This window comes from Sciurus vulgaris, assembly GCF_902686455.1.
Source record: "Sciurus vulgaris genome assembly, chromosome: 4".
In the NCBI taxonomy this organism is placed as follows: Eukaryota; Metazoa; Chordata; class Mammalia; order Rodentia; family Sciuridae; genus Sciurus; species Sciurus vulgaris.
Genome location: NC_136464.1, coordinates 162,356,360 through 162,383,753, shown reverse-complemented (window position 1 = coordinate 162,383,753; position 27,394 = coordinate 162,356,360). Strand labels below are relative to the sequence as shown.

Genomic DNA, 27,394 nt, shown 5'->3' with positions numbered 1-27,394 from the left:
GGTTGCTTGTGGGTCACACCCTGGTCAGTTGCAGTGGTTTTTCTGTACAGATGTCCAGCTTTTCCAAAACCCTCCGTGGCGGTTCAAGGAAGGTAGGCATTTTGGGAGGACGGGTCAGAGACTGGCCCCACCGTACAGCGCCCGCGGGTCAGGGTCCTTGGTCTTGCCCAACCTGGGGCGGGGTGGGATGGGCGCCATGGTTACTGAAAAGTAGCTGCTTCCCCTCCAGTGGGTGTGAAAACCTGACTTTTGAAGTCAGGACCCCTAAGTGCCCAGAAGTTACCGAATAAGTTGAAGCTACTCACAGACTTTGTCATGCAAATGCATTTTTATTTCGTTTTGTATACACCCCAGTACTCTGCCAGCCTGGCTTATTTCAATGGGGTGGGGGGAGGTGTACATTCTCTGGCCCAGGATCTGTCCAGAGATCCTGGAACCGAGAGTGGTCAAGGATCTGGAATCCTTGAGCCAACGGCTGCCTGGCCTCTCAACCACAGAGAGGCCCTGCTTTCCTTCCTCTGGCCACAATAGAAAGTGGCCAAATGTCCCCAATACCTAAAATCAAAATTACTGATACCCCTCAATTTAAAAAGAAATTCCACTCCTGAGGCTTCCGTTAGTACACACCCCCAGAGGTACCCAGGAGCATAGCCACTGATTAAAAAATGATAATAATACTTAAAAAACGGGACTGGGAGCCCTGGGTTAAATCAATAAAATAGAAATAATTGCTGCCCACCCAGAATTGGGGTCTGCAAACTTTTTGACTGTATTCTCCAACAGTTTTTAAAAGTACAATTTCAACATGCCTACTTAGAAATTATATTGATGAACGAATGACATTATTACATTACAGAAAATACAAGGAAAATATAAACGTTTAAAGCACGATGGAAATGGTTCCATAAAATGAATAGAAGGTCTAACAATTTCGTACACCCTACTCTGGAGAGCAAGCCAGCTACACATACAGGCATATGCAGCAAACTCAGGTAAGAGAGAAATTGAAATAAATGCAGGTGCTCGCGGGTACCTGGGTCTCCCTTCTTAAGGCAGCCAGCCAGGCCAATAATGGTCCCAGGTTGAGCCACGTGGGGCACGGCGGAGCCTATGGCGCTGCCTATGGCCCGCCTGTCCCTGCGGACCGCAGGTTCCCCCTGAGAACAGGGGAGAGCTGTCAAAGCGAGCAGGGGTAGCGCCGGGAGTGGGAGCGCCGCACAGCTTCAAGTCCCGGGCTGCAGCTGCCTTCTTGAGGCTCCAGTTCCCCAAGCTCGGGCTGCAACCATGAACGGCGAGGAGCAGTACTACGCGGCCACGCAGTTTTACAAGGACCCGTGCGCTTTTCAGAGGGGCCCGGTGCCGGAGTTCAGCTCCAGCCCCCCAGCATGCCTGTACATGAGCCGCCAGCCCCCACCGCCGCCGCCACCCCAGTTCCCCGGCGCCCTGGGAGCACTGGAACAGGGAAGTCCCCCGGACATCTCCCCGTACGAGGTGCCCCCCCTCGCGGAAGACCCGGCCGTGGCGCACCTCCACCACCACATCCCTGCCCAGCTCGCGCTCCCCCACCCGCCCGCAGCGCCCTACCCGGGTGGAACCGAGCCAGGGGCCCTGGAAGAGCCCAGCCGAGTTCAGCTACCTTTCCCATGGATGAAGTCCACTAAAGCTCACGCGTGGAAAGGCCAGTGGGCAGGTAAGCCTGGCTCTTTTCCTCTTTCTCTGGGCTCGCTGCCCCCACCCACAAGCGCAAGTGCCCCCCTGGGCTCTTCTGGTCCTCAGCCCCATTGCATAACAGGGTCTGAGTGAATTTTCCCAGGGAATCAACAAGGCCATTCTGCGCAGAGGCGCTTTTACGGTCCCTTTTAGAGCATCTTTCCCACCATGTCTCCTCCTAGGAGCTTAAACCCCTTCCTTCCCTGTTTGCTGGGCCCATCTTAACCCCAAAAGCACCCGGTACGCGCCACCCCCAGAAAACAGAGTGTCTGCCAGATTCAGGGCTTCCTACACTCTGGATCCTTCTCCAGCGGGTTATCTAGCAGCCAAAGACTCTAGGGTAGTGGGCGTCAAGAGCAGGACCCAGGATGTCTCTACCCCAGACCCAAGAGCGCCTTAGAAGCTGCAAGTCACCTCCCTTCCCCTGGCACTAGCACTAGCAGCTTCCCGAGAGCAGCACAGGCCCTCTCAGGGGTGCGAGGTAGATAAATAAAGGCAGGAAAGGAAAGGAAAACTGCATCCATCCAAGTCCGAAAACTGTCCCGCGGCCCTGGTGGGGGAAACCGGGGTGGAGGTGAACAAGAAGGGTCTGGGCTCACCGCTAGACTGGATGCCGGCCGCTCACCCCTCCTTGGAGCCAAGCAGTTGGGAGAAGGTCTGAGATGCTCATTCGTTTTTGACTAACCAAAAACGTTTGACGAGGTCTCTCGCTGCTTCACAGGAAGTTAAGTTTGCAGGGGGAATCGCGTTCCTCCTGCGCAGCAGGCTCGGGATAAAGGGAATCCTGGGTTCCCTTGGCCATAAACGCCAGCTAGTAACAAGCTTTTGCCAACCGAGGGGCGGAGACGCGGAGCAGCCCCCAATTCCCTTCCCCGCCCAGAGCTGGAGGTGAGTTCCGGCCTGGCCTGTGCCCCCGTCGCCACACAATGTTATCGCTTCCGTGCCGCTGAAGCCACTTCTGGTCACACCTGCACTACAAACAGTTGCTTTTTTTTTTTTTTTTTAATCCTTCTACTTGACTGTCGGGCACTGGAAAAGAAGTTCGACCTGGCAACCCCTGAGAACTTTCAACGCCCTGTTCGCGGGGTCTGACCAGGGAGCCCTACCTGACATTGACCAGTGCGCAGCCCAACTCGACTTTGAAGGGGAAATGGGGAGCAGGGTTCGCCCCACGCCCTAGGGCTCACCTCTTGCTGTTTCATTTCCTCGCTAAGCAAATATCCAAACTCGGCTTCTGTCATTCCCACCTCTAGCAAAATCCGGGCGATAATGGCACCAGATGCTGTCGAGTTGCCCGTGAGTACTTAATCCATCTCGCAAGGCCCAGGCCTTGCAACCTCAGAAAGTGAGGGGTTCTTGGAAAGCAGAAAGGCCTCCCCTCAGTTTGAGGGCTCCTAGCTGGTAGTTTCCTGCCAGAGTTGTCTTCCCTCCAGGACTCCATTCCTGCAGTGAGTTTCTGGACCCCTGGTCCTAGTGCTCCTACCCTCTTGGACTGAGACTCCCTCAGTAAAAGGGCAAGATGATTTCGGAGGTGGCATAACTCCCTTTTCCCTCCCCAGTTGGTGTTGTCCATCCCGGGGCTGGTGGCACTTGGGCTCAGACACCCCAAAAAGCCAGGAAGTAAAACCCGAAAAGAAACCAACAGGCTTGCCTAGGAGTGAGGGGCACCCTCGGGCTAGATAGTCCAGGTCAGAGAGGCCTTTGTAGGTGCTTCAGCCCCACTGCACGCTCAGCCCGCGGGGAAGGGGCTGACCCTCCTATTCTTGTCTTGGAATTGGCCTGCAGGGCACTTTGGGGCCCGCGGCCTTCTAGGGAAACTTCTGAAGGAGCGGAACTTAAAGGGTTGACCAACCCACCTACCGGTGCTAGTAGAGTTTCACGCCCCTGGGAAGAGCTCTCATTTCAGTAAGAATATGAATACTAATGACAATAGGGACTTCTGACAACCTTGACCTAAATGAAGTGCATGAGCTGCTCTGGCTACCTAGCACCCAAACCTCTTCACGAGCCCAGACCTGGAGCCCTTGACCTCTTCCCACCAAGAGCCTCCATCCTCAACTGCCATTCCTTGTCACCTTGACCTAGGCAACAGGTCACCTGAGGTGATGGACCCCTGCAGCCTCTGACAGCAACTTGGCAAGGTTCTCAGCTGAGGCGGGAGGGGGCGGGGCGGAGGCTGGAATTGTGGATCCAGTTTAAGAACTTTGGGTGGTCTTTTAAAATGTCCCACTAAGGCTAACTCGCCTTTCTCCCAGGCCAGAAAAGGACTGAAAGACTTGGAGATGCCCTCCCAGGGAGCAAGAACGCTCCACCAATTGGGATCTGGGCCTCTGCCCCTGCTTCTGGCTTCTCCTCTCGACCGCAGGTTTCTTCTTCCATCGCAAAATTAATCCCTCGCCCTCAACACACACACTCGCCTTTCAACTTCTTAAAGGCTTCGCAACAAGAGAAACGTCCCCTACCTCTTTCTTAAGACAAACCTGCTTAAGCCTCTTTCCCAAGTTTAGGTGGAGCTAACCGCGCCACCGTGCACAACCTGGGCGCAGTCGGTACTAGGCATAGAAAAAAAGATTGGGACATCAAGGAGCGCAGCTGCAGAGTGTGCCGCGCTAATTTCTCCGCCGCGTTGGGCGTATTGATTTCTGGCGACCCCAATTCGGAGCTGAAAGCTCCCTTGGAGACTTTTTTTCTACACCATCACTCCCTCCACCCTGCTGGACCCGGTACCTGCTCTCTCCGACTCCGCCAGCATTTGGGGCTCAGAGCACAGTCTGGGTCTAACGGCAACAAAATGTAACCTTCCCCCAAACAGCATTCGTTTTTCACGCATCAGGGGATCAGCTGAGAGTTAAGTTACAATTACAGAGAATTTAACCACTTCTCAAGTTGTAGAGTTCACTACAATATAGTTATATACAGAGAAATAATCTATGATCAGACATAACAAAATGTCATAACCTATTTTGGCACAGGAGTTTTCAAACTGGAGTTGCATCCACTTGTTGGCTGTGAAATCAATTTACCGGGTTAAGATTAGCATTGTTTTAACGAAATAGTGAACAAAGAGGAAAACTTAGCATCGTACGTGGTAAAAGTTGGGTTAAGTTTTGGGAGATTTGTGAGTGCTATATCCGCAAGTGGACTGGATAGGGACCTCGAGTATACTTTTTATTATGGGTCAACGTGAGAAAGTTTGTCTAAAGTAAGTCCTGTGTTAAAGGCATTTTATTACCTTCGTAGACTAGAGTTGGTGTAAATATCTATTATATGCATTAGTTCAAACACCAGTTAAATGAACTCAGTAAAGAACTGCTTATTGACAGGGCCAAACGTCGGCTCACGGTGAGAGCGCGCAGCTTTGGCCCCCAACAAAGGCCTCCCTCCACTAGGGAAGCTGCGTGCACCCACAATAGGCTCTGAGGTAAGGGGTTTGGGGTTCAGTATTCCGGCACCAGCAACTTGGTCAGGAGCTGAAGGGGTCGGACTGTTTGGGTGGGGTCTGGGAAGGGGTCCTGAAGCCACACTCACCGACTGTGTCACCCACAGGAGGTGCATATGCGGCGGAGCCAGAGGAGAACAAGCGAACGCGCACCGCCTACACGCGCGCGCAGCTGCTGGAGCTGGAGAAGGAGTTCCTCTTCAACAAATACATCTCGCGGCCGCGCCGGGTGGAGTTGGCAGTAATGCTGAACTTGACCGAGAGACACATCAAGATCTGGTTCCAAAACCGCCGTATGAAGTGGAAAAAGGAGGAAGACAAGAAGCGCGGCGGCGGAACTACGACCGCGGGTGGCGGGGGCGCGGAGCCCGAGCAGGACTGCGCTGTGACCTCTGGCGAGGAACTTCTGGCGCTGCCGCCCCCGCCACCTCCCGGGGGTGCTGTGACACCCGCTGCCCCTGCTGCCGCCCGAGAGGGACGCCTGCCGCCGGGTCTTAGCGCATCGCCGCAGCCTTCCAGCGTCGCGCCACGGCGGCCGCAGGAACCCCGGTGAGAGGCAAGGGCTGCTCCCTACGCCGCGACTTCGACCACTCGCAGAGGAGGGAGAGCGGGACTAGGACCCCGGGGGTGGACAGGGACCCTGGCAGTCGGATGGGGTGGGAACTGTGGGGTCCACCCTAAACCGGAGTGGAGAACCTGTTCTTCCAAGCTCGCGTGCCAGAGAGGGCGCCGCAGGGAAGATGCTGACAGACCTCCTGGAAGAAGACACATTAGTTTCTGTAATATTTGGGATCACTTCCAGTGATGTGTACGACTGTTGGGCACTTCCCTCCAGGCCTCCAACGCCATTCCAGGCCCTATTTTGAGAAGCCAACTCAAAACAACAGAAAGTGGACAAATCAGAACGATCCCCAACATAAGGCAGGAGAGCTAGACTGAGTGCTTTAATCTGCCCAGAAACAAAACCAGTCTTACTTGGAAGACCACTTTACTTTTAGAAATAAAAGGGAAAGTTTGAGGTTCCAAAGACCCAGTGAAATTGTCTGTCACATAGAACGAGTCCTCCCTCATTCTCCTTTCTCCTCCTCAAGTCAAATACCTCCTTGGTATAAGTTCTTCAACCTGCTCCCCTTTCCTTTGAAGAAGAGAAAATGCTTTCAAGTTTGTCTGGGCGCCTGCAGGGTTGGAGCGAAAGTACAGTGCAAATAAGAGTCCGTGGGTGCCCCAGTTAGTCCTAGGCTGCCTGGATACCCATATTGATGACCTCAAAGAGTAAGGAGGACGAAAGATGGATGCCTGAGTGACCTCCAAGTCAAAGACATTTGAATTTTTCTATTTAAGATGCGGGTTTAGTTTCTAATCTTAGGGCAGGCAAGTAGGGTGACCTGGTGCACCTTGTAAACAAAACAACTATTCTCGAAACCAGTATGATTTCACACCTTTAGAAATTATGAAAACGTAGGTGACTGGAGTGTTTGAAAAACTGGTTCATTTATTTAAGGTTTTAACATTACCTGATGGGTTTTTTGTGTGTTTGTTTTCACAAAAACTTCTGTAGTTCCCAGCTCAATTCCTCCTTTCAAAATCTTGGTGTTGTGTTCAGGTTGTTTGTGGAAACTGCTTAATAAATATGGATAACATAAGAAGAAATGAAAATCAATTCTCCTTGCTTTGCTTCAACCCTTTCCTACAGTGTGATGATTCCAGTTCATTTTGGAATTGTTAGAGGTTTGGGGTTTTTTGTTTGTTTGTTTGTTTGTTTGTTTCGTTTTGTTTGTTTTTCTCCTGCACTAACCAGGGAAGAGCAAATAATGAAGAAACATCACACTTGGGTTTTGAGCTGGGGTAGCATATGGGTGGTGAATTTCCTTTTCTGTTTTAAAGAGTCCTTCTTAAGATGGATTTAGCAGGCAATATAGCCGGCATCCAGAGTTCGGATTGCCAGTGGCTAACAATGAATGCGGTCAGACCCAAAAGCAGCACACCGAAGGGCAGGGAATCTTGCTGCTGTCTTGGACCTTCACCGGACCTCTTCTTCCCCCTTGGCCCCATAAACTGCCATATGGGCGAGGTCTTTCTCCATGACTCCTCCAAAGTGTTACTTTGGATAAATCTCCGCCCCCAGAGACCCAGGACCAGGGAAGTTCTGCAAGAGGCAACAATGTCCTGATTTAGTGGACTTCCAACCCCTCGTGTCGCCCTGTTTGGTTGCAGCTCTCCAACAGGCTGGGCGTTTTAGCCCTGAAATGCGCCTCCTCCCGAAGGCTCCCCCAGTTCCCCGCCTGGGGCTCATTTCTTCAGCCACTGTTTTTATTTTCTTTTACAAAGAAAGATGCCAGGCGTTTTTGTTATTTGTTTCGTTTCTTGGTGAGCGAAATCATGCCCTTCAATAAGAAAAAAAAAAAGTCTGAATCAGGGGAACTTTCTCATAATGTGGCTGTGACCTTTCTAGGCGGCCTCACCACACCCCTTGTGTTCTAAAGTGCGGCAAATCTTCGTTATGGCCCTGTGTCCCTCGAATACTGGCCAATAACCCTCGTAAAATTATCCAAGCCCTCTGTGCCTTGGTTCCCTTATAAGTAATGTGGAGGAAAATTTTTGTACTACTTCACCGAGTAGCTGTGTGATTTAGACTAAAGAATACAAAAGCGCTTAATTCAGTGTCTAGAAAATAGTTATGCCTTCGCAATTACCAGTTCTTGTTTTATGACGATCATCAACATTTTTGGAAGCAATTTCAGAGCTGCTGCTGTGTCGTTTCTTCTGGTCTCCCATCGGCCAGCAGCTCCTCTCCTTTGGAAAACCCTCGCACCATCGCGCTTGGGCTGATGCTAATTTATATACCCACAGATCTTTCCTAGAGCATGTCCTACTTTTACGATGCCCTTCCTTGTAAATAAATTCCTCTGATTTCACACAGAAACCTGCTGCCCAGTTGATGGAGACGCTGAGATTTGTGAGCCAAGGAGGTTCGGGAGGATGGGGGGCCGAGACCTAACCAGGCGCGCTCTGCAAGGCTTGAGATTGAGTCCCAATTTCAAACCGCAAGCCGGATGGTGTGCCTTTTGTGCTCCAGGGTTAGCCAAGGAAGAAGAGCTGCAGGCCTCCCAGAGCTGTTTCTTGGGCTGCTGATGGAGCAGATGCTGATGTTCCAAGCTTGCAGCCTCCAATTGCCGGATGATTTGCCCAACATCACCCGAGTTTTTCTGAAAGCGCGACTCTGCGTTATCAGGGCGGCGCTCGGGTTCTGAAGTCTCGCCGCCCGATGTTTGGATTCCAGCCCTCCTTACCTATGCTCGGCCCTGATTAAATCACTTAACTCTCCGATACTTCATCATTGTAATGGGTTATAATGAGTATGAAATGAAATGACATATTTGAAGAGCTTAGGCGGGGCTTGGCGCAAAGGCCCCAGTACACGTGGTGGGAGTTGGAGGAGGGGACGTGCTGTTGTTACCTGTAGAGGCCGGCCTTCCAGAGAGGCCAGCGGAGAGCAAACCCAGTGGCCAAACAGGCCTCCAAAATAGTATGAACTCTGACTCCACTCGAGCAGTGGAAGCGGGGCGAGAATTCCATCCCTACTCCTCAGCGGTGGGACCGAGACTAGACCTCAGCAGTCCCAGATCAGGCCCCACAGGACCACCCGCGTGGGGCTGAACGTGTGTACCTGGAACTCTGAGCGGCCGCCCAGGGTCAACAGGTCAGGGGGCTTGAACTTTGGACTCCGAGAGGCAAAACCGATCCCAACTCCCATCCCGAGCCCACTCAACGCTCCCAGGTCTCCCGAGTAAGGCGGCATTAAGAAAAGCAAACACCAACCAACTGGACCTCTGGAAAGATTTCTTTCCGAAAACGAAGTGATCTGCTCCAGGTCCCAGAACCCCAGGGGTGGTTGCGGTACCTGCCACCCCTGTGAGGCTGTAGTCATCTGCCTTGGAAAGCTCCAGGAGTGGAGGGCAGTGGCGGAGGAGTGCAGGGAAGTGGCCGGGGCGCGGAGGAAGAGCGGGGCTCACCACGCAACGCTCAGTTCCTCGCTCAAGCGAGCGCGGGCTGACGCGTGAGCTCTGGAACCCCGCCGACTTCCCTACTGTGCTCCCTGCGCCCTGAAGTCCAAGAGCGCCTAAACCTGCACTTCCACGCCTCTCCATTCCTCGGAAATTCTCTGGACCAGAACCACAAGCCCCGCCATTTCTCTAGGAATCTTTAACTCCGAGGTGAAGTACGTTGGCGGAGCGCAGTCCAGCGATCTTCGGTGCTGATGCGCGCCAAGGCTGCGCCAAAGGCTCCTGGTGCGCACCAATTGTTAGAACGTAGTCCTGGCTCTTTTAAAGTGCCGAACCTGGAAAATGCAGCACAGGTTCCATAGCGCACACACTGTTAAGCCGCAGCAGCTGAAACTGAGAATCCTGACCGAAAACCCCCGAAGAGCACGCCACGATGCAGGCGGAGACAAACTATGTGATTGCTTGTGAGTTTCCGCCTGCCGGATCTGTCCCCAGCCCGCGTTGGGAACTTAAAAGTGTGAGATCGCGTAGTGCCAAAAATAGTGTATAGGAAACAAATAAAACACCTCTTTTCTTCTGTGATATATTTCTTCTTGTAGATTAACTATCGGTTACTTAAAGTTCTCTTAGCTAAATCCATACCATATTACAATACTACCTGAGAGTTGGTGGTGATTTCAGGTCCTACCTATTGTTTGAACAGTGTTGATATCAGTGATCCATTTGTACTCTCAGCTCCAGAATTGGAGCCTGAACACATTTGGCAATATTTATTGGGCTCCCGCTCTGTACAGAGCTTGGCTGGAACCCTTCCTGTGAATGTCCCAGTGGAAGCCTCACAAATTTAAGAAATTGGATCACCTCGTCTCTGACGGTCAGTCATCACAACTGTGGAGGTAAATTGATTATCGGTTAATTTACCAGAGTGAATAGTAGTCATTCGGGTTCCCCAAATGTCTTTTGAAGAACAAGGCTGCTTCCGTTTCCCAAATTAATTTCTGTCATCCCTACTGTCAATAAATATCTCTATCTGGTTTCTGGGTGTGTGTGCGTGTGTACGCGTGCCTGCCTCTGTACGTGTGATTTGTGTCTGGGGGTGAATCTCTCCATCTTTGTGTGTCCGAGTATGCCTGCATGGCCTGCATGTGTTTGTGTCCCTGGTGTTTAGGGTGTCTTAGGTGGGTTGTCATTGTGACAATGATCAGGTGTACTTAGGGACCAGAGATGTCTTCTTATATACTTTTTTTTTTTTTTCTCTTAGTGCTGAGGATTAAACCCAGGGGCCTCCTAACTCATACTAGGCAAGTGCTCCTCCACTGAGTACACTCCCCCATGATATGCTCTTTATTCCACCCAACACAGCCATGTCCCAAACATCTTGCTGAATATGAAATCTGCTCCGGTAACTGTCTCAACGTTTTTATTGGAACCATGTTTGAAGGCAGGAAAAGCTGTCTATAGAAGTACACTGGGTTAAAAGTTTGGTAAAAGCTGGTAGATTGCTAAAAGACTACCATAAGGAATTGTAAAATCTTTCCTTTCTAAGAAAACTTTAGTTCCCAGCTAAGGTCTTTCATGACTTCAACAGCTTCACCTACACGGCCTCCTGAAAATGAAGTAGTTAGAATAGGGATATTCTCAGTTCACACTGAATCAACTTTTACTCAAGCCCAACTCTGGCAAGATAGATGTTGAGGCAATAAAACTAGCACAAAATTGAGGCAGGGCAGCAAGGAGCAGAAAGAGTTCCCACAAAAAAAAAAAAAAATGAAAATGATGAAGTCAGCCTCTCAGCTGTCAGCCAGCTTTCTGGAAATTCCTACTTGTAGACAGCTCTACAGTGGGAAGAGGTCAACAGGAAACTGAGTAGAAAGGAGAGGTCAAGCTCTACAAATAGTGGCTCTGAAGAACTTTCAAGAGTGAAAGTAGTTGGCTGATTCAGGTCCCTGGGTGTTTGGGCTGTTAAATAATAGTTCCCATAGTAAAGTTATATTTACATATCTTTAAGATGAAATGAGTATGATAAAACTCTATTCTCCCCTCCCCCTCTCCTTAACATTTTCTCAGGTTGGGGGTGTACCAATTGGTAGAATCCAGCACACCCAAAGCCTGGGTTGGATCCACAACACAGCATATATCTATCTTGATCCCCGCCCACACACACACACTTTTTCTCTCTCCGAATGAGATACCACGGCTTTTGAGAGCACAGAAAGCTCTAACTTTAAGCAATATTCTATAATTCAACTTCAAGTTGAATTACCTGGAGTCTTTCCCTAAACATGAAGCATAAGGACACCTTAAATACATACCATACCATCAACATGCATTCAGAATTTCTGTCTGCATTATAGAATACAGTGACTTCTAACTTCTAGTCACAATTACATGTATACAAAATGTAACAATATTTTTGCTGTAATTTATATCATTTGAATAAGTTATATCTACTCTTTTCTGAATTGTCCATAGCCTGATTTTGATGGTATGAAATTTTGAAAAATCTTATCTCCTATTTTTACATGCTCTAAAAATTCAGAAGTTTCACACCTCTAGATATGTCTAGAAATGCTGCCAATTTGGAAATGATATCTTACTTGGAACTAGTTCCACTTCAGTAGTTCTCAAAGTTCAATAAAATGTCCAAAATAAATCTCTAAAAATGGAAAATATTGATTTGTTGCAATAAATGCATGCATACTTTGATTTTAATGTTGGAAGAGTATATCATAAGTAGAACACAGCAGATGCTCCTCTGCATGAGTGTGCCTTTCCACAGAGACAGAGCAAATAAGTGTTGAATAAGGCACAAACCATCTTTCATGCTACCTTTGTCCTTCAATCCAGTGGCAAAGAGAGAGAAAGACCCTAGCTATCTACAGTAATTAAATATTGGACTGAGAATATAGCTCAGTGGTCGAGCCAAGGAAGGAAGGAAGGAAGGAAGGAAGGAAGGAAGGAAGGAAGGAAGGAAGGAAGGAAGGAAGGAAGGAAGGAAGGAAGGAAAAGAAAAAGAAAAGAGGATGAGAGGTAGGGAAAAAGGGAGGGAAGAAGGCAAGGAAGAAGGGATCAAAATTTGTATCTCAGAACCCTGGGCAGGGATTACCTTCTGGTGCACTATTTACTGCCCTTCTGAACTAGGATGAATAACTTAATCCCTCTGAGCCTGTCTACTCCCCTGGAATTAAAGATAATCCCATATCATGTCATTGTTGTGGATTAAAAGAAATAATGTATGTGAGATTATCTTCATGGGGAGTAGAGTCCTTTACAAACAGGTTCCTCCAGAAGCTGAGACCATTCTTGTCCTACTATTCACCCAATGGGCCTTGGGAGCAACAGCAGCCACAGGGACTGGATGTGTGGCCTTTTCCCTAGGGTTCTCAGGTCCTTCCTCAGGAGAAGAGCTAGGTCTTGTCCCAGCTCTTCACAACAGGGTTCTGGACTGCAAAGTCACATTGGTGCTGACCAGGTATGAGCAAAAATAAATCACCACTGCTGTAAGATGCAGAACACTAAAGCTACATGTCACACAGCTGTGATGCCCACGTACAACTGGCTCTACACCTAAGGCATCTGGGTTTAATCTAATCTAGCAACAGCCTGGTGGCCAAAGAGAGAAGTGGATCTTTGAAGAAGCAAAGTTCCTTTAGGGATCCTTAGGTCCCCAAGAGTAAGAAATCGTCCTTGGACCTTCTTAAACCATTTACTTAGATGTTACTATATTGATTAAGTTTGTTCGTGACTAACAGAGGTCCTAAATAGCAGTGACTTCAGAGTGTAAAGTTAACTTCTCTCCTATGTGGAGGACTGAAGGTAGGTAATCCAGAGTGGGAAAGTTGCTCCAGAGTTGTTTGGCTTTCCACTCTGCTAGCCCTTAATTGTTGTCCTTTCTGGTCTCATGGGGCACTCCACTCACACACTAAAGTAGCAGGAGGGATGAAACAAGGAAGAGAGGTTTGCTTTTGTGGTAGGCAGAATTATGGTACCCCAGACTGAATGATGTCCATTTGTAATCACTTGAACCTGTGAATATGTTCTCTCACTTGACCAAAGGGAATTTACACATGACATTAGATTAGGGACCTTAAAATAAAGAGATTATTTTGAGTTATCCCCAGAGACCCTATATAATCATATAAGTTCTATAAAACAAAGAACATTCTCCAGTTGGAATCAAAGAGATGAGACAAAAGGAAAAGGCAGAGAGTTTCCAAATGTGAGGGAGGAGTCTTGAAGAGCCATCTTGTCTTCTGAGATGAAGGAACTCACCATCAAGAACTGGAGAGAGTCCCATAGGAGCAAAGGCCAACCTGTAGCTGACAATGGGCAAAGAAACCAGGACCTCAGTTCTCCAAACACAAGGACCTAATTCTGTCACGATCTTAATGAGTTAGGAAGCAGATTCTTCTCAGAGTCACCAGATGGATAAGAGCCCAACCAGCCAGCAATTTGGTTTTGACTTTGTGGATGTGGGACAGAGAAACCTGCTGAGCTGAGAACTTTTGACTCATAGAAACTGACACAATAAAGTTGTGCTGTTTCAAACCACTAATTTATGATGATTTGTTATTGCAACAATAGAAAACAAATGTAGTCAGTGCCCTTTACTGATACTCAGAGAGGTTACATACACCACCCTGCTCAAACCTCATCAGCAGAATTTAGTTACAGGAAAAAACCTAGCTGCACAGTGGGATTGAAAATGTACTGTATCCAGGATGACCATTTGTCTAATTAAACATGACAGCACTAAAAGAAGAAGGGTCAAATGTATACTCCACTACTGTTACCAAGAGCCTATACTTTTTTAAAATTGTCTTAATAATTTGGTATTTTCTGAAAACCACAGATGAAAAATCTTACTTGTTATTATGCAATAGTCCACATAGGGAGCCCACGTCCTGGAATGTAATGCTAGAAGGAAGTTTATTCAGACAAACCTGTATGCTAGCTTTCATCTAACAATGGGTACTATACAGCCTGTTGTTTGCCTTGGCTATCAGAAAGCCCAGAACTAAAATTAGTGTTCAACTAACACTCAACTCTGTATCCTGGCATAGGATATTGAGGAAGGCTGAGATTTTCAATCAGAAAAATTGGCTTCCGGTTCTGCATTTACTATTTATCAACCTTCTGAATAGGGGCAAATGACTTAGTGTCTTTGAACCTCTGTTTACTCAATTGGGCGAAATACTCCTCTCATAGGACTGTTGTGAAGGTTAAATAAAATAATGTAAATTAAAAGTACTTTTTGAGATGGAAAAGAACCCTAAAAAATTGCCTCTATACTGAACATGTACAGACTTTTCTATTTTTGTCACTAGTCCCTAAACAATACAGTTTCACGACTGTTCCCATGCTGTTTACATTGTATTCAGTATTATAAGTAACCTAGAGATGATTTAAAGTGTACAGGAGGGTGTGTATAGGTTCTATGCAAGTCTCCCTTTCATTTAAGGAGTAGAAAGATGGAATAATAGGTAGAAAGGGGTCTTTGGGGACAGGAAAACAAACTAACTTTGAATCTAAGAAGCTCCATGAACAACCTCATCTTTACTCTCCAAGACTGTTTTCCTTCAGACACACATTCTTAAAAAGCCCTTGTATCTTAAGAGTAGTGTGAGTCTAGATGATTAATGCCTATATGCATTGCTAGCTTACACAACTTATTTTCTTTAGACTAAATAAAGCCAAGGGAAAATACTGTGGGTGACTTATGGGTATATTCCAAACCTTATCTATTAACCAGGTGATGTCAACCTATCCTGAAAGTACCATATCACAGTGACCTGCCCTGTGCCTCATGACTATGAGAACTGAGTTCACCGAGTCATACACTTCTCATGTTTTCTCTTTACAAAGATTCCTTTAAAAATAAGAATCCAAGACCCCAAAGTACACCTCACTCTGAAGTACCTGTTCTTCTCCTGAGTGTATGTTCTGCTCTATTGCATGCTTTCTTGAATAAATCTCCTTGCTCCTACATAAATCTTTGTCTTCTTTTTTTTTTTTAATACATCCTGAAATTCCTTTCAGTGGCAAAAGTTAAGAACCTGACAGGGAAGAACTGAGATCCCCTTCTGCCTTCTAGTGAACTTCTTCAGACCTCTATCTGGTGATACTTTTTGAGATGGAAAAAAAAAATCATTAAATGTTGTATATAATTATATAATATTGGATTCCCCCTTCCTTCAAATTGGAATTTTCCAAACAGTAGTTGTTCTAGTAACTAGTCATTGATGAAGTCAGTCGAGTGGTTTGATACCTGAATTCTTTCAATTAAATAAAATAGAGACTGCGGGTATAGCTAGGTGGTCGAGCACTTGCCTAGAATGTGTAAGGTCCTGGTTTCCATCCCCAGTGACACGAAAATAAAAATAAAATAAATAAAAATGATTAAATAAAATAAAATGGAAAATATCAGAGTGTCTTATGCATAGTAAAGATAAGGACTGCTTCAATGGAACTTTTATAAATATTTTATGACAAATCATAATTAAATATATTTCTACTTTAAGTACCATACAAGGTTTTGAAAAAGCAGCCCTGAATGATATATGATCTTTTCAATTTTACTACATATTATTTGATCAGCTATAAAGATGATATGTCATCCTTATTCTGCCTATTTAAAGTTTTTGTTTGTTTGTTTTAAATGTCTTACTCTGTACAAGCCTTTATTGAAAACCATCTTATATCCTCTATGAAAAAAGAAAACTGGGCCAAAAGGAGAGAGAGAGAGAGAGAGAGAGAGAGAGAGAGAGAGAGAGAGAGAGAGAGAGAGAGAGAGAGAGGAAAGAAAAGAAAGAAAGAAAGAAAGAAAGAAAGAAAGAAAGAAAGAAAGAAAGAAAGAAAGAGAAAGAAAGAAAGAAAGAGAAAGAAAGAAAGAAAGAAAGAAAGAAAGAAAGGGAGGGAAGAAGGAAGGAAGGAAGGAAGGAAGGAAGGAAGAAAGAAAGAAAGAAAGAAAGGAAGGAAAAGAAAAAGAAGAAACTCATTTCAAATACTTTTCAAAGAATACAACCTGGTAATCCATATCTGTTGATTGTGTATCCATGGATTCAATCAAAATATTCAGGAAAAAAGTTGCACCTGTACTGAACATGTACAGACTTTTCTTTTTTTGTCACTATTCCCTAAACATACAGGTTAACAACTGTTCCCATAGTGTTCACCTTGTATTGGGTATTATAAGTAATCTAGAGATGATTTAAAGTGTACAGGAGGCTGTGTGTAGGTTCTGTGCAAACACTACATCATTTCACATAAACAACTTAAGCACCTACAGTTTTAACATGGGAAGGGCAGGATGTCCTGGAACCAATCTCCCACAGATGATGAGGGATGGTTGTACTTTTTGAATGAGGTTATGACCTTTAAGGTCTTATTTCTTGGCATCGAACCTATCCTTCCATACTCTGTAATGCCAGAAGAAGGGCTGAGAAGCTGAAAATTACATTTTTCTTTTGGCAACTGGCTATTGGACAGGCTCCACCAATCGATATGAGGCATGATGCAGGTGAAGGATAAAGGCCCTAGGAAGGATTTGTCTCTTTCTTTCTACTTCTGGCTCAGCTCAGTGCAAATCTGGACCCTCTTCTTCTGACAGCAGCTATCTGTTGTATTAGCAGCAGTTTATTCCACTTTGCAGTTTCTCCAGGATCAGCAGTGAGATATCAACAGTCTCACAAAAACATCAACACCGCTGGTTGGGAGACCCTCCTCAGAGGCCTGAGTCCCAACTCGAAGGCACCCTTCCTTCAAGCTTCTAACTTTTTACACTTATAACCTCTTCATTTTTTGCCTCAGCCCTAAAGCTTGGTAGCTGCTTTGGGTACTTTCTACCTCCATGACACCTTGGTGCTTGCTCTTCCCTTCCATAATTTTCCAGTACAGTCCTCCCCCTTATCCATGTGGGATGTGTTCCAAGACCCCCAGTAGATCCATGAAGCCTTGTATGCACAGAACCATACATACACACTATTCTTTCCCATACATACATACCTATGCTAAAGTAATTTATTAATTGGGCATGGTAAAAGAGTAATAGCAACTAATAATGAAATGGAACAATAACAAAGCACTGTAGTTAAAAAAAACAAACAAACAAAAAAAAAACCTGCTAGTATCATGCTTTCTCTTGAGATGAAATCTCACCATTTGCTGAGGCTAGCCCCAAGCAATACTCCTGCCTCAGCCTCCAGATTTGTTGGGACTACAGGTCCAGTGCCATTCCTCCCAGGATTTGAGGTCATTATCAAGTAAAATACGGGTTCCTGGAAAACAAGTGCTGAAACTACAATGAATTTGATAACCGAGACAGCGATTGAGGAGCTAATAGTTGGGTAGCATGTACAGCATGGATATGCAGGACAAAGGTGTGGTCATAGCCAGGGCAGGGTGGGCCAGATGTCGCAAGATTTCATCAAGCTACTCCAAATGACAGCAATGTAAAACTTAGGAACTGTTTATTTCTAGAATTTTTCACTTGATAGTTTTAGGCCACAATTGATCATGAGTAACTGAAGCCCAAGAAAGCAAAAGAAGAGATAAGACTATTGTCTCTGAGTCTTCTCTCTGTTATCTTTTGTTGTTTTCGTTACTTGATGATTTCATGGCCAGGGAGGCAATATAATGAGCCTCGAACCCCAGAAATGGTGGTGCCAGCCTGTGATCTCAGCTGCTTGAGAGGCTGAAGCAGGAAAAACTGAATTTTGAGGTCAGCCTGGGCAACTTAGTGAGACCCTGTATCAAAATTTTAAATAAAAAATAAATAAATGGTCGAGGATGCAGTTCAGTGGAGGAGCACCCCTGGGTCCAACCCCCAGGGTTGCTGCCATTATCATCATCATGGGCTTTGAGGAGAAGGCTGACAAAATTCATATTTTTCTTTCTTTCTTTCTTTCTTTTTTTTTTTTTTTTTTTTTTGGTACCAAGGATTGAATCCAGGGGGAATTGATCACTGAGCCACATCCCCATTCACAGCCTATTTTTATATTTTATTTAGAGACAGGGTCTCCCTTGAGTTGCTTAGAGCCTTGCTGAGTTGCTGAGGCCAGCTTTGAACTTTTGATCCTCCTCCCTCAGCCTCCCATAGCTGGGATTACAGGCAGGCACCAACTTGCCAGGCCATTTCTTTCTTTTATCAGAAAAAGTTCAGTAAAGACAATAGGAACCATGCAAGGCACTTCAAGCAGAAGATAAGTATTTCCAAAATCACTGAACTCATTGGAAGGCAGGCTGCTAAGCTTCTGGCTTCAAGGTCATATGAGCACAGTGGTAACACAGAAGTCTAAACTCTAAACGCTGCTAATGCTACCACAGCTCCACCCAACATCCAGGAAGATGATGGCCAGAGAGAGAAAGTGGATTTGGCCATGCAACTACATCTGCCAGAACCATTCACAGCTATGACAAGAGAATGACCTCTCTTCTTTCCATCTTCCAGATATCACAGGAATGAACCTCATTGGCAGAACATTCATTTCACCAAGAAGACTTTCTAAAACATCTGGAAAGTGTACCCTTCCAGCTAATGCCATGTGGGTGAGAATATAGATGAAATAAAAAATGGATGATGAGAGCTGATCAGTAACCTACAGTGCACTTCAGTATCCTGAGTTCCAAACACGGTGCCCTAATAAGCAGAAAGTCTTCAGGATAAGCTTTTGAATGAACTGATGAGTGTACACATTAATTAGTTACCAATCCATTAGCATAGAATATCATCATGGGCCCTCCTGAGCTGGGGAGGCAAAGGTGAATAGGTAGCAGAAATATTTCCAAAAAGCAATATCTGGGGGGAGGGTTGCTGAGTTGTGAGAGATGGGGGAAACAAATGTAAATTTTGTAAGCTTCCCACTATTATGTATGGAGCCCAAGTCTTCTGATGGGCAAATACAGAATCCATTTCAGACCTCAACCTCTTCAACTTGTTTTGAAAATGTAACCAGTTACCTCTGAAAATCATGAGGCTGAATTTCCAGAACTGTCACTGCAGTTGATTCTGGAAAGTATATGTAAGTCAGCCACGGTCTATATTCTGTTTTCCCCTTTTTATTAGTGCATTATAATTATACATAACAGTGGAAGTTGTTGTTACATATTGGCACATGCACGTACTATAACAGTATAATTTGGTCAATTTTATTCCCCAATACCTCTCCCTTTATTCTTGAAAATAGCCACAACTCTAAAAAGAAAAAGAAAAGAAAATAGTCACAACTAAGGCTGTATTCAGGTAAACTCTAATGGTTTCACCTTGAACTTTATTTGATGTTAGAGGTTCAACAAAATTCCATGTGCCATTTATTTATACAAGCTGTCAACTTACAAAACGACATACTTGTCAATTCTCAGTGATGAGGAAAAGTAGACTAGACACCAGAAATAGGAACTTGGAAGTTCAGTTCAGTGTTGGGATGGGAATGTAGCTCAGTGGTGGAGTGCATGCTTAGCCTTCACAAGGCCCTGGATTTGATCTCCAACAGCGCACACACACACACACACACACACACACACACACACACACACACACATGTAGAGTAAATCTTGTGCTTTTTAAAAGAGTTGCAGTATAATTAAAACAAAACCTAGACTAAACTATAATAAAATATTAATAGGAGTTAACTCTAGGGAGTGAAGCTGGCTATTCTTTTCATTTTACTTTATGTTCTTTGGCATTGTTTATGTTTGACAATGAAAATTCACTAATATTTTTAAAATTAAAAATAAACTTAAAAAAATTTTTGAGACAGGGTGTCACTAAGTTGCCTAAGCTGACCTTAAACTTGTGATCCTCCTACCTCAGTCTCCTGAGTACCTGGGATCACAGGCATGTGCCACAGTGCCCAGCAAAAAATAAAATAAAATAAAAATAAAAATAAAATAAACCTTTTTAAATATTATCAATGGTTAACTCTAAGTTGAAGGATTAGTTTTAATTTTTTTAAATTTAAACCTTACTTTATGTTAAGAAATAGACACTATTTAAAACAATGTGGACCAAATTGTCACTTTTCCCACAAGAAGTGCAACAAGTTTCTCAAGTTACAACTAGGTCTTCTCTTGGAAGTCTGTAAACCTTTCCTCACTTCATTAATCATTGGCCAAACTGAAGAGATTCAGCATTCAGAAATCATGACCTGGGGTCAAACTGCACAACTTGGGGAGACTGGCTGACTTAGAATGCCCCCAGGTCTCCTAGTTCAAGGTCAGACTGAGAAGGGAAGGGAAGTCTTCCTAGGGTTTGGAGTGAAAAGATGGTAAGGAGTCATTTGATCTTTTTCTGGCTATCAGGACCTGACCAAATAGCACCAGCTACTGTCAAGCAAGTTGTCTTTGATAAGGGATTATTCATATGCTTCGATTCCTTATTGTGATTTTCTTTGTTTTCATTCCATAAATTTATATGGACTACTTACTATTCACCAAACACTGTTCATTCCTGGGGATAAAAAGAAGCAAAATACATGTAGAGTCTTCCTGCCTTCAAGAAGCCCAATGTCAAAAGCACGAATCATATAGGTAAATGAAGATGAATGGCAGATAAACGACCATACAGTGTAATAAGTCACAAAACACAGATTTATACAAAGTGCTCAGGGAATACAGAAGAAGGAGAAATCAAGGCTGGGACTTTAGGGAAATCTTAGCAGAGTTTTTCTTGGAGTAAATAAAATTCCGTGATTAATGAAGTGAAGAAAGGTTTACAGACTTCTAAGAGAAGACATAGGTGTAACTTGAGATACTTGAGGAACCTAGGGCAAAGACTTGGTATTGAGAAGAGCACAGAGAAAGGATGTATATCAACTCCTCTATTTGTTTTCTTTTGTTGCTGTCAAATTACTGCAAACTTAGTGGCATAAAACAACGCAGGCAGATTTGACAACAGAAGGCTAGGTAGAAGGAAAGGGCCAGGAGCCAGGAAGAGCAGGTGACCTCTAGAAGTTGGAAGAGGAGAGGAAATGGATTCTCCCTGAAGCCTCCAGAAGGAACACAGCCCAACCACCACCTTAACTCCAGACTTCTGACCTCCAGAACTGTAAGAGAATAAAGCTGCATCATTTTACTCTGTGCGAATATTAAAAGAGTTGTGGTTTGAAGTGGTTTGTTAGCTAGTCATTGATAGTAGGAATAAGCTTTGGCATCTGGAAGTAGAATGTTGCCATGAATATTACCTAAAATACAACTACCGTGTACTGTGTTCAGCCAATGCGAAAATATGTGGGTGGCAGAAAGTCATTGGGAAAGCTCAGGGTGACTCCAGAATTAAGTGAGGAAAGTGTTTTTGGGGGCTAGGGATATAACTTAGTTGGTAGAGTGTTTGCCTCGCAAGCACAAGGCCCTGGGTTCAATCCCCAGCACCGCAAAAAAAAAAAAAAAAAAAAAAAAAAGAAAAGAAAAAAGAAAAAGAAAACAAAGAAAATGTTTTGGGGAGGAGCAGGAAGAAAGAAAATATATTTGCATTACAGAAATGCAAATGAAAACTACACTGAACAGGGCTCAGCTCAGGAGGCTGAGGCAGGAGGAGGGAGAATTCAAAGCCAGCCTCACAAAAATCAAGACACTAAGCAAGTCAGTGAGAATCTGTCTCTGAATAAAATACAAAGTAGTGCTAGGTATGTGGCTCAGTGATCAAGGGCCCCTAAGTTCAATCCCTGGTACCCTCTCCCCAAAAAACTACACTGAGATTTCATCTCACTCCAATCAGAATGGCAGTTATCAAGAATACAAGCAACAGGGCTAGGGAGATAGCTCAGTTGGTAGAGTGCTCGCCTTGCAAGCACAAGGCCCTGGATTTGATCCCCAGTACCACAAAGAAAAAAAAAAAAAAGAATACAAGCAACAATAAATGTTGGAGAAGATGTGGGCGGGGAAAGGTACACTCATACACTGCTGGTGAGACTAAAAGTTGATACAACCACTCTGGAAAGCAGTATGGAGATTCCTCAGAAAACTTGGAATGGAACCACCATTTGACCCAGTTATCTGACTCCTTGGTTTATACCCAAAGGATTTAAAATCAGCATACTATAGTGATGCAGCCACATTAATGTTTACAGCAACTTCATTCACAATAGCTAAACTATGGAACCAACCTAGGTGCCCTTCAATAGATGAATGGATAAAGCAAATGTGGTATATATACACAACGGAATATTACTCAACCTTAAAGAAGAATGAAATTATGGCATTTGCCAGTAAATGGATGAAACTAGAGAATATCATGCTAAGCAAAATAAGTCAATTCCCAAAAACCAAAGGTTCAATGCTTTCTCTGATATGCAGATGTTAATTCATAATAAGGGGGTGGACAGGGAAGAATAGAGGTACTTTGGATTAGACAGAGGGGAGTGAAGGGAGGGTGGGGAAGTGGGATGGGAGGACTGTGGAATGAATCGGACATTATTACCCTATGTGCATATATGATTTCATGACTAGTGTAATTCTACATCACATACAGCCAGAAAATGAGAAGTTATATTCCATTTATGTGCAATGTGTCAGAATACATTGTTGTCATGTATAACTAATTAGAACAAATTTTAAAAACAGAAAAAAAGAAAATGTATTTGCTATGTATTGGCAGGAAATGTGGCAACACTATCAATGAGGTAATACGGAAAATAGGAAATGTTCTTAAAACACTCGTAATCTAGCTGAGACAATTTCTAGGCAGGGCTTTAAAGATGTCACCAGCTTCTTTCAGCTGTCTATATAAAATGTGAAAGATTAAAGATGAACTGAATTTTTTTATTACAGCATTCAGTTTTCAACTAAAATTAAGGGGAAACAGAGAACTCTTAGCAAGAATTGATCCAGCAGAAGATTCTCACAGTGAGAAAAGATTCCTGAGGGCCTGGGAATGTAGCTTAGTGGTAGAGCCCTTGCCTAGCATGCATGAAGCCCTGGGTTCCACCCCCAGCATTGTAAAGAAGGGAGAAAGGGAGGAAAAGGGAAGAGAAAGAATTCTAAGCAAAGATTAAATTGAAGACTCTGTCAAGAAAATGAAATCAAATGTATGACTTTAAAGTCCCTTTTTAGGACAGTAAAATCTTAAGAGCATTTTTGCACAATAGCTTTGTGAGGAGCTCAAGGTAGAGAAGGGCTTATCACAAACCGCTTTGTGGATGCAGCTTTATCTCATGGAATGAGTTCTATAAATTGATGCATAAGAAACCTACAAATGTTTTAAAAGAATTGTATCAACTTGGATTGAAAGAAAAAGAGATAATAAAAAATTAAATGAGGTTCCCCAACCTTCTATAGGCAGAAAACAGGCTTTAAAATGCAAATCAAGGTATTTTTATGAAAAAAAGAAAAAAAAAAAAAAAAAAAAAACACAAGACTCAGAGAATGAGAACAAAGTCCTGCAAGACAGGGGGAATGTTTTAGACAGTCATCCCCATGAACATTTGTATAGATCTCATATTTAATATAAACCAATGACTGCTGTGTCATCCCCCATTTTTTACCATGGTGTGGTGATCAAACCCAGGGCCTCATGCATGCCAAGCAACTGCTCTATCACTGAGCTACACCTCAGCCCCTTTCTTACTTTAGAACAAGAATATTTCCAGTGGTTATTCTGTATAGTATCATATTTTGGGTTTATTTAAGAGAAGAGTGGCAAAAAAAAAAAAAACTTGTCTTTTTATTTCATAATTTTCTGATCAAGAGGAACCATTCCCAAGGACCCTAACCCAAGGACCCTGATCTGCACCTGGACTTGATTTAATTTCAGATATCCTGGACCCTGAATATGAGCCCAATTTATTAATGCAATCACATTTTGGCAGGGAGAGAAGTTGAATGTGGAAAAATGTAAATAGTTTGTATGTATGGGACCACCTTTGACAGTCTGAAAGCACGGTTACCAATTCTTTGCTATTCCTCCCATTGAGAAGTAGATTTATGGTCCCTCTTTTTGAATCTGGAGGATTTGTCACTGCTACAATCAACTGAAAGTCATGACAGAGATAGCACTAGGTGATTTCTGAGTTAGATCTTAATAGTCGTATGACTTCCATGCTCCTTTCTGGGTATACTTTTTTGGAACTCTGAACCACAGTGCAAGAATCCTTATCCTTCTGAGGAAGCCCAAGATACAGGAAGAGAAACTCTGATTAATAATCCCAAATGAGCTCAGCCTGTGACTCATTTCAGCCCAGGCACACAATATATGAGTTGAAAACAAAAAAACTCCAGATGCTTTAGACCCAGTCAGTCAAGTCTTCCTAAATGAGACTCCAGGTATTGGAGAGTGGAGACTAGCCATTCTTGCTATGGTCTGAATTCCAGTCCTGCAGAATTCAAAGAGGTGGCTGTTGTATGACACTCATTTTTTTTTTCATCACACAACAACGCATAACAGGAACACTGCTTTATTGTTTTCTCCCCTATAGCTGCTATAACAAATTATCACAAATTTGGAGGCTTAAAACAACAGAGCCAGTGGGGGCATAATGCCTGAAATCTCAGTGGTTCTGCTTGGGAGGCTGAGGCAAGAGGATTGTGAGTTAAAGCCAGTCTCAGCAAAAGTGAGCCACTAAGCAACTCACTGAGATCCTGTCTCTAAATAAAATACAAAATAGGGCTGGTGATGTGTCTCACAGATGGAGTGTCCCTGAGCTCAATCCCTGGTACTCTCATATTTCTGGAGTTCAGAAGTACAAAATTGGTATCATCATGCCATACTCCCTGGGAACATTCACTCATTGCTTCTTCCAGCTGCTGGTGGTGACTGACACTCTTGGTGTGCTGCTGCATTGCTCCAAACAAGGCCAACATGTACTAATCTCTCAGCTCCTTTGTTGGAGAGGGCAGGGGAATTTCCTACTGGGGATTGAATTCAGGGCCTCTGCTGCACTAGGCAAGTGCCACCACCATTGAGCTACACTCCCCCATTCCCTCTCTCTTTTATGATATTGTTTGCAATGACCCTTAGAGCCCACAAGAATAATTCAGGATAATATCCCCTTCTGAGGATCCTTAATTTAATTATACCTGCAAGGACTTTTTTTTTTGGGGGGGGGGGGGCCGATTATTTGCTTACCATATAAAGTAACATTCACAGGTTCCAGAAATTAAGGCATGGATATCATTTGAGGAGCTATATATCTGCCTATCTTGCCTTTGCACTTTTTCATGTATGAGGCAAAAGGACTAAGCATTCCCAGGTCATTATATAACTTGGAAAACAGTAACTTTAGTGATCATGTTATATTCTAATGAATGTATGTACCATAATTTGGTTACCCAAAACCATATTTATTTCCAATTTCCCATTTCTGAATATTTTCTTGACTTGGATTCTAGATGTGGAAGAGAGTGGGAACATTCAAAGATTTGTAAATATATTGCCATATTGCCATTTAAAAACATATTAATTTAGTATCTCATCATTATTGCAGGAGTGCCTCACCATCATTGAGCACTGGGTTTTAAAAAGTTTTGTGAGCCAGATGTGGTCACACAAGCCTGTAATTCCAGCAACTGGGAGGCTGTAATTCCAGCAACTGGGAGGTTCAGGCCAGCCTGAGCACTTCAATAAGACCCTGTCTCAAAATAAAAAAATAAAAAGGACTAGGCATAAGACTGAGAGCAACTCTGGGTTCAATCCCTACTACATCAACAACAACAACAGAAGTACAAAGGGACATTTGGAAAAGATGGTTACCTTTGTATCTTAATACACAGATAGTAATAGTAAAACACGAACAACTTGAATACCCTTGATAGCTAAATGAAATGGTCATCTTCCCACTAGAATCAATCTCCCCAAGAACAAAGACTTTCATCTGCATGTTTACTGCTATTTTTCCCACTACCTAGCACATAATAAACATTAAAAAGAAATTGTTGAATAAGTGAATAAGCAAAATTCTGGTATATCCATATTCATAAAGTGCAGTAGAAATTATGAAGAATCAATTGGATTTATGTGTAATGAGCCAGGACAAATGCCCACAATATATCAGTAAGTGATAAGAAAATAACAAACTGTAACTTTGCTTTTATTTTTTTAAGACTAGAAAAAAAGCCGGTTTTGTAGCATCCACCTGTAATTCCAGCAACTCAGGAAGCTGATACAGGAGGATCACAAGTTCGAGGCCAGCCTGGGCAATTCAATGAGACCCTGTCTCAAAGTAAAAATAAATAAAAAGGTCTGGAGATACATAGCTCAGAGGTAAAGCCTCCCCTAGGTTCAGTCCCGGAACAAGAAGCGGTGGAGGGAGGAGAGAAGGAAGGAGAAAGAAAGGAAGGAAGAAGAAAGGAAGAACAAGATTTTATATGTTCGTGTAAACACACACACCAATTCTTAGAATGATTCAAACCATAGTAATATTAGTATCCAAAAGGGATGAAATTGAAAGGATGAAGGATAAGTTAGTAATATTTTTCTTTTTACAATTCTGTATTGTTTACATTTGTTGGAAGGGAATGTTTGTGCCAGCCCTTAATTTGCATTAATAAAAGCTCAAACCAAACCAAACCAAACCAAACTACCGGAAAAGTGACATGTTGGAATTCTTTTCACACCCATTAGGAAAAAGCATTCTTGATCCCTCTTAGGTAATTTTTTACACTATTAGTTCGTTGTCTTCTTTTTTTTTTTTTTTTTTTTTTTTTTTTTTTTGTTGAACATTGGTAAATTTCTCTCCCGCCTTCCCTCAGTTTGCTCTGCGCTCCCTTCCTGTAGATATCTCTCCCACCGAGCCTGAGCCTGCGAACTCTGCAACCGCTTATCTCTGTTCAGACCCCGCCGGCAGGCTCTGCTTCTGTGGGCAGCTACTGTGCACGCTCGACCTTTGCCACCTGCCGCCTGCTGGGACCTGGAGAAGGATGTGGTTTAGAGAGACCGTGGCCCAAGTGCCTTATTCTGGCTTCCTTGTTTCAGAATGTAGCCTGAAGTGTTTAAGACCCATTTCCAATTCTAAAAGAACTGCCCAAGGAAGGGGGTTTGCGTGCAGGGCGTGGGAGCGAGAGTAAAAGCCTAATGGTTGGAGAAGCACGAAGCAAGGCCTCTTCTGCCACTATTAATATTAACTTCTATTAAGAACGGGCTTTTCTGTCCCTGGGGCTTCACAGAGCAGGAAGTGAAGGCCTGAAGTGAAGGGAATTGGCAAGGAAAGAAGACCTTGAGTAAATTATTTAGCTGGGACACGGGATTAAAAGTTCACCCTCTTTCCTCCCCCACAAACCCAAAGTGTCCCTGGCTTGGGGATCAGCCCTCAAA

At 44.1% G+C, this 27,394-nt stretch overlaps 1 protein-coding gene and 1 long non-coding RNA gene across 2 annotated transcripts; one reads left to right on the top strand and one right to left on the bottom strand.

Moving 5' to 3' along the window:
• Positions 1-1,284: 1,284 nt before the first annotated feature.
• Positions 1,285-5,702, top strand: PDX1 (pancreatic and duodenal homeobox 1; the record flags this gene model as incomplete). The annotated part of the gene is made up of 2 exons (XM_079139005.1): positions 1,285-1,690; positions 5,257-5,702. The coding sequence occupies 2 exons, from the start codon at positions 1,285-1,287 to the stop codon at positions 5,700-5,702; spliced, it is 852 nt and encodes a 283-aa protein (XP_078995131.1).
• Positions 5,703-9,272: 3,570 nt separating this feature from the next.
• On the bottom strand, positions 9,273-26,390 carry LOC306660016. The gene is made up of 3 exons (XR_013763525.1): positions 26,217-26,390; positions 11,751-11,809; positions 9,273-10,041 (listed from the first exon to the last, which is right to left on the bottom strand). It is a non-coding gene; the product is annotated as an uncharacterized lncRNA (long non-coding RNA).
• Positions 26,391-27,394: the final 1,004 nt, after the last annotated feature.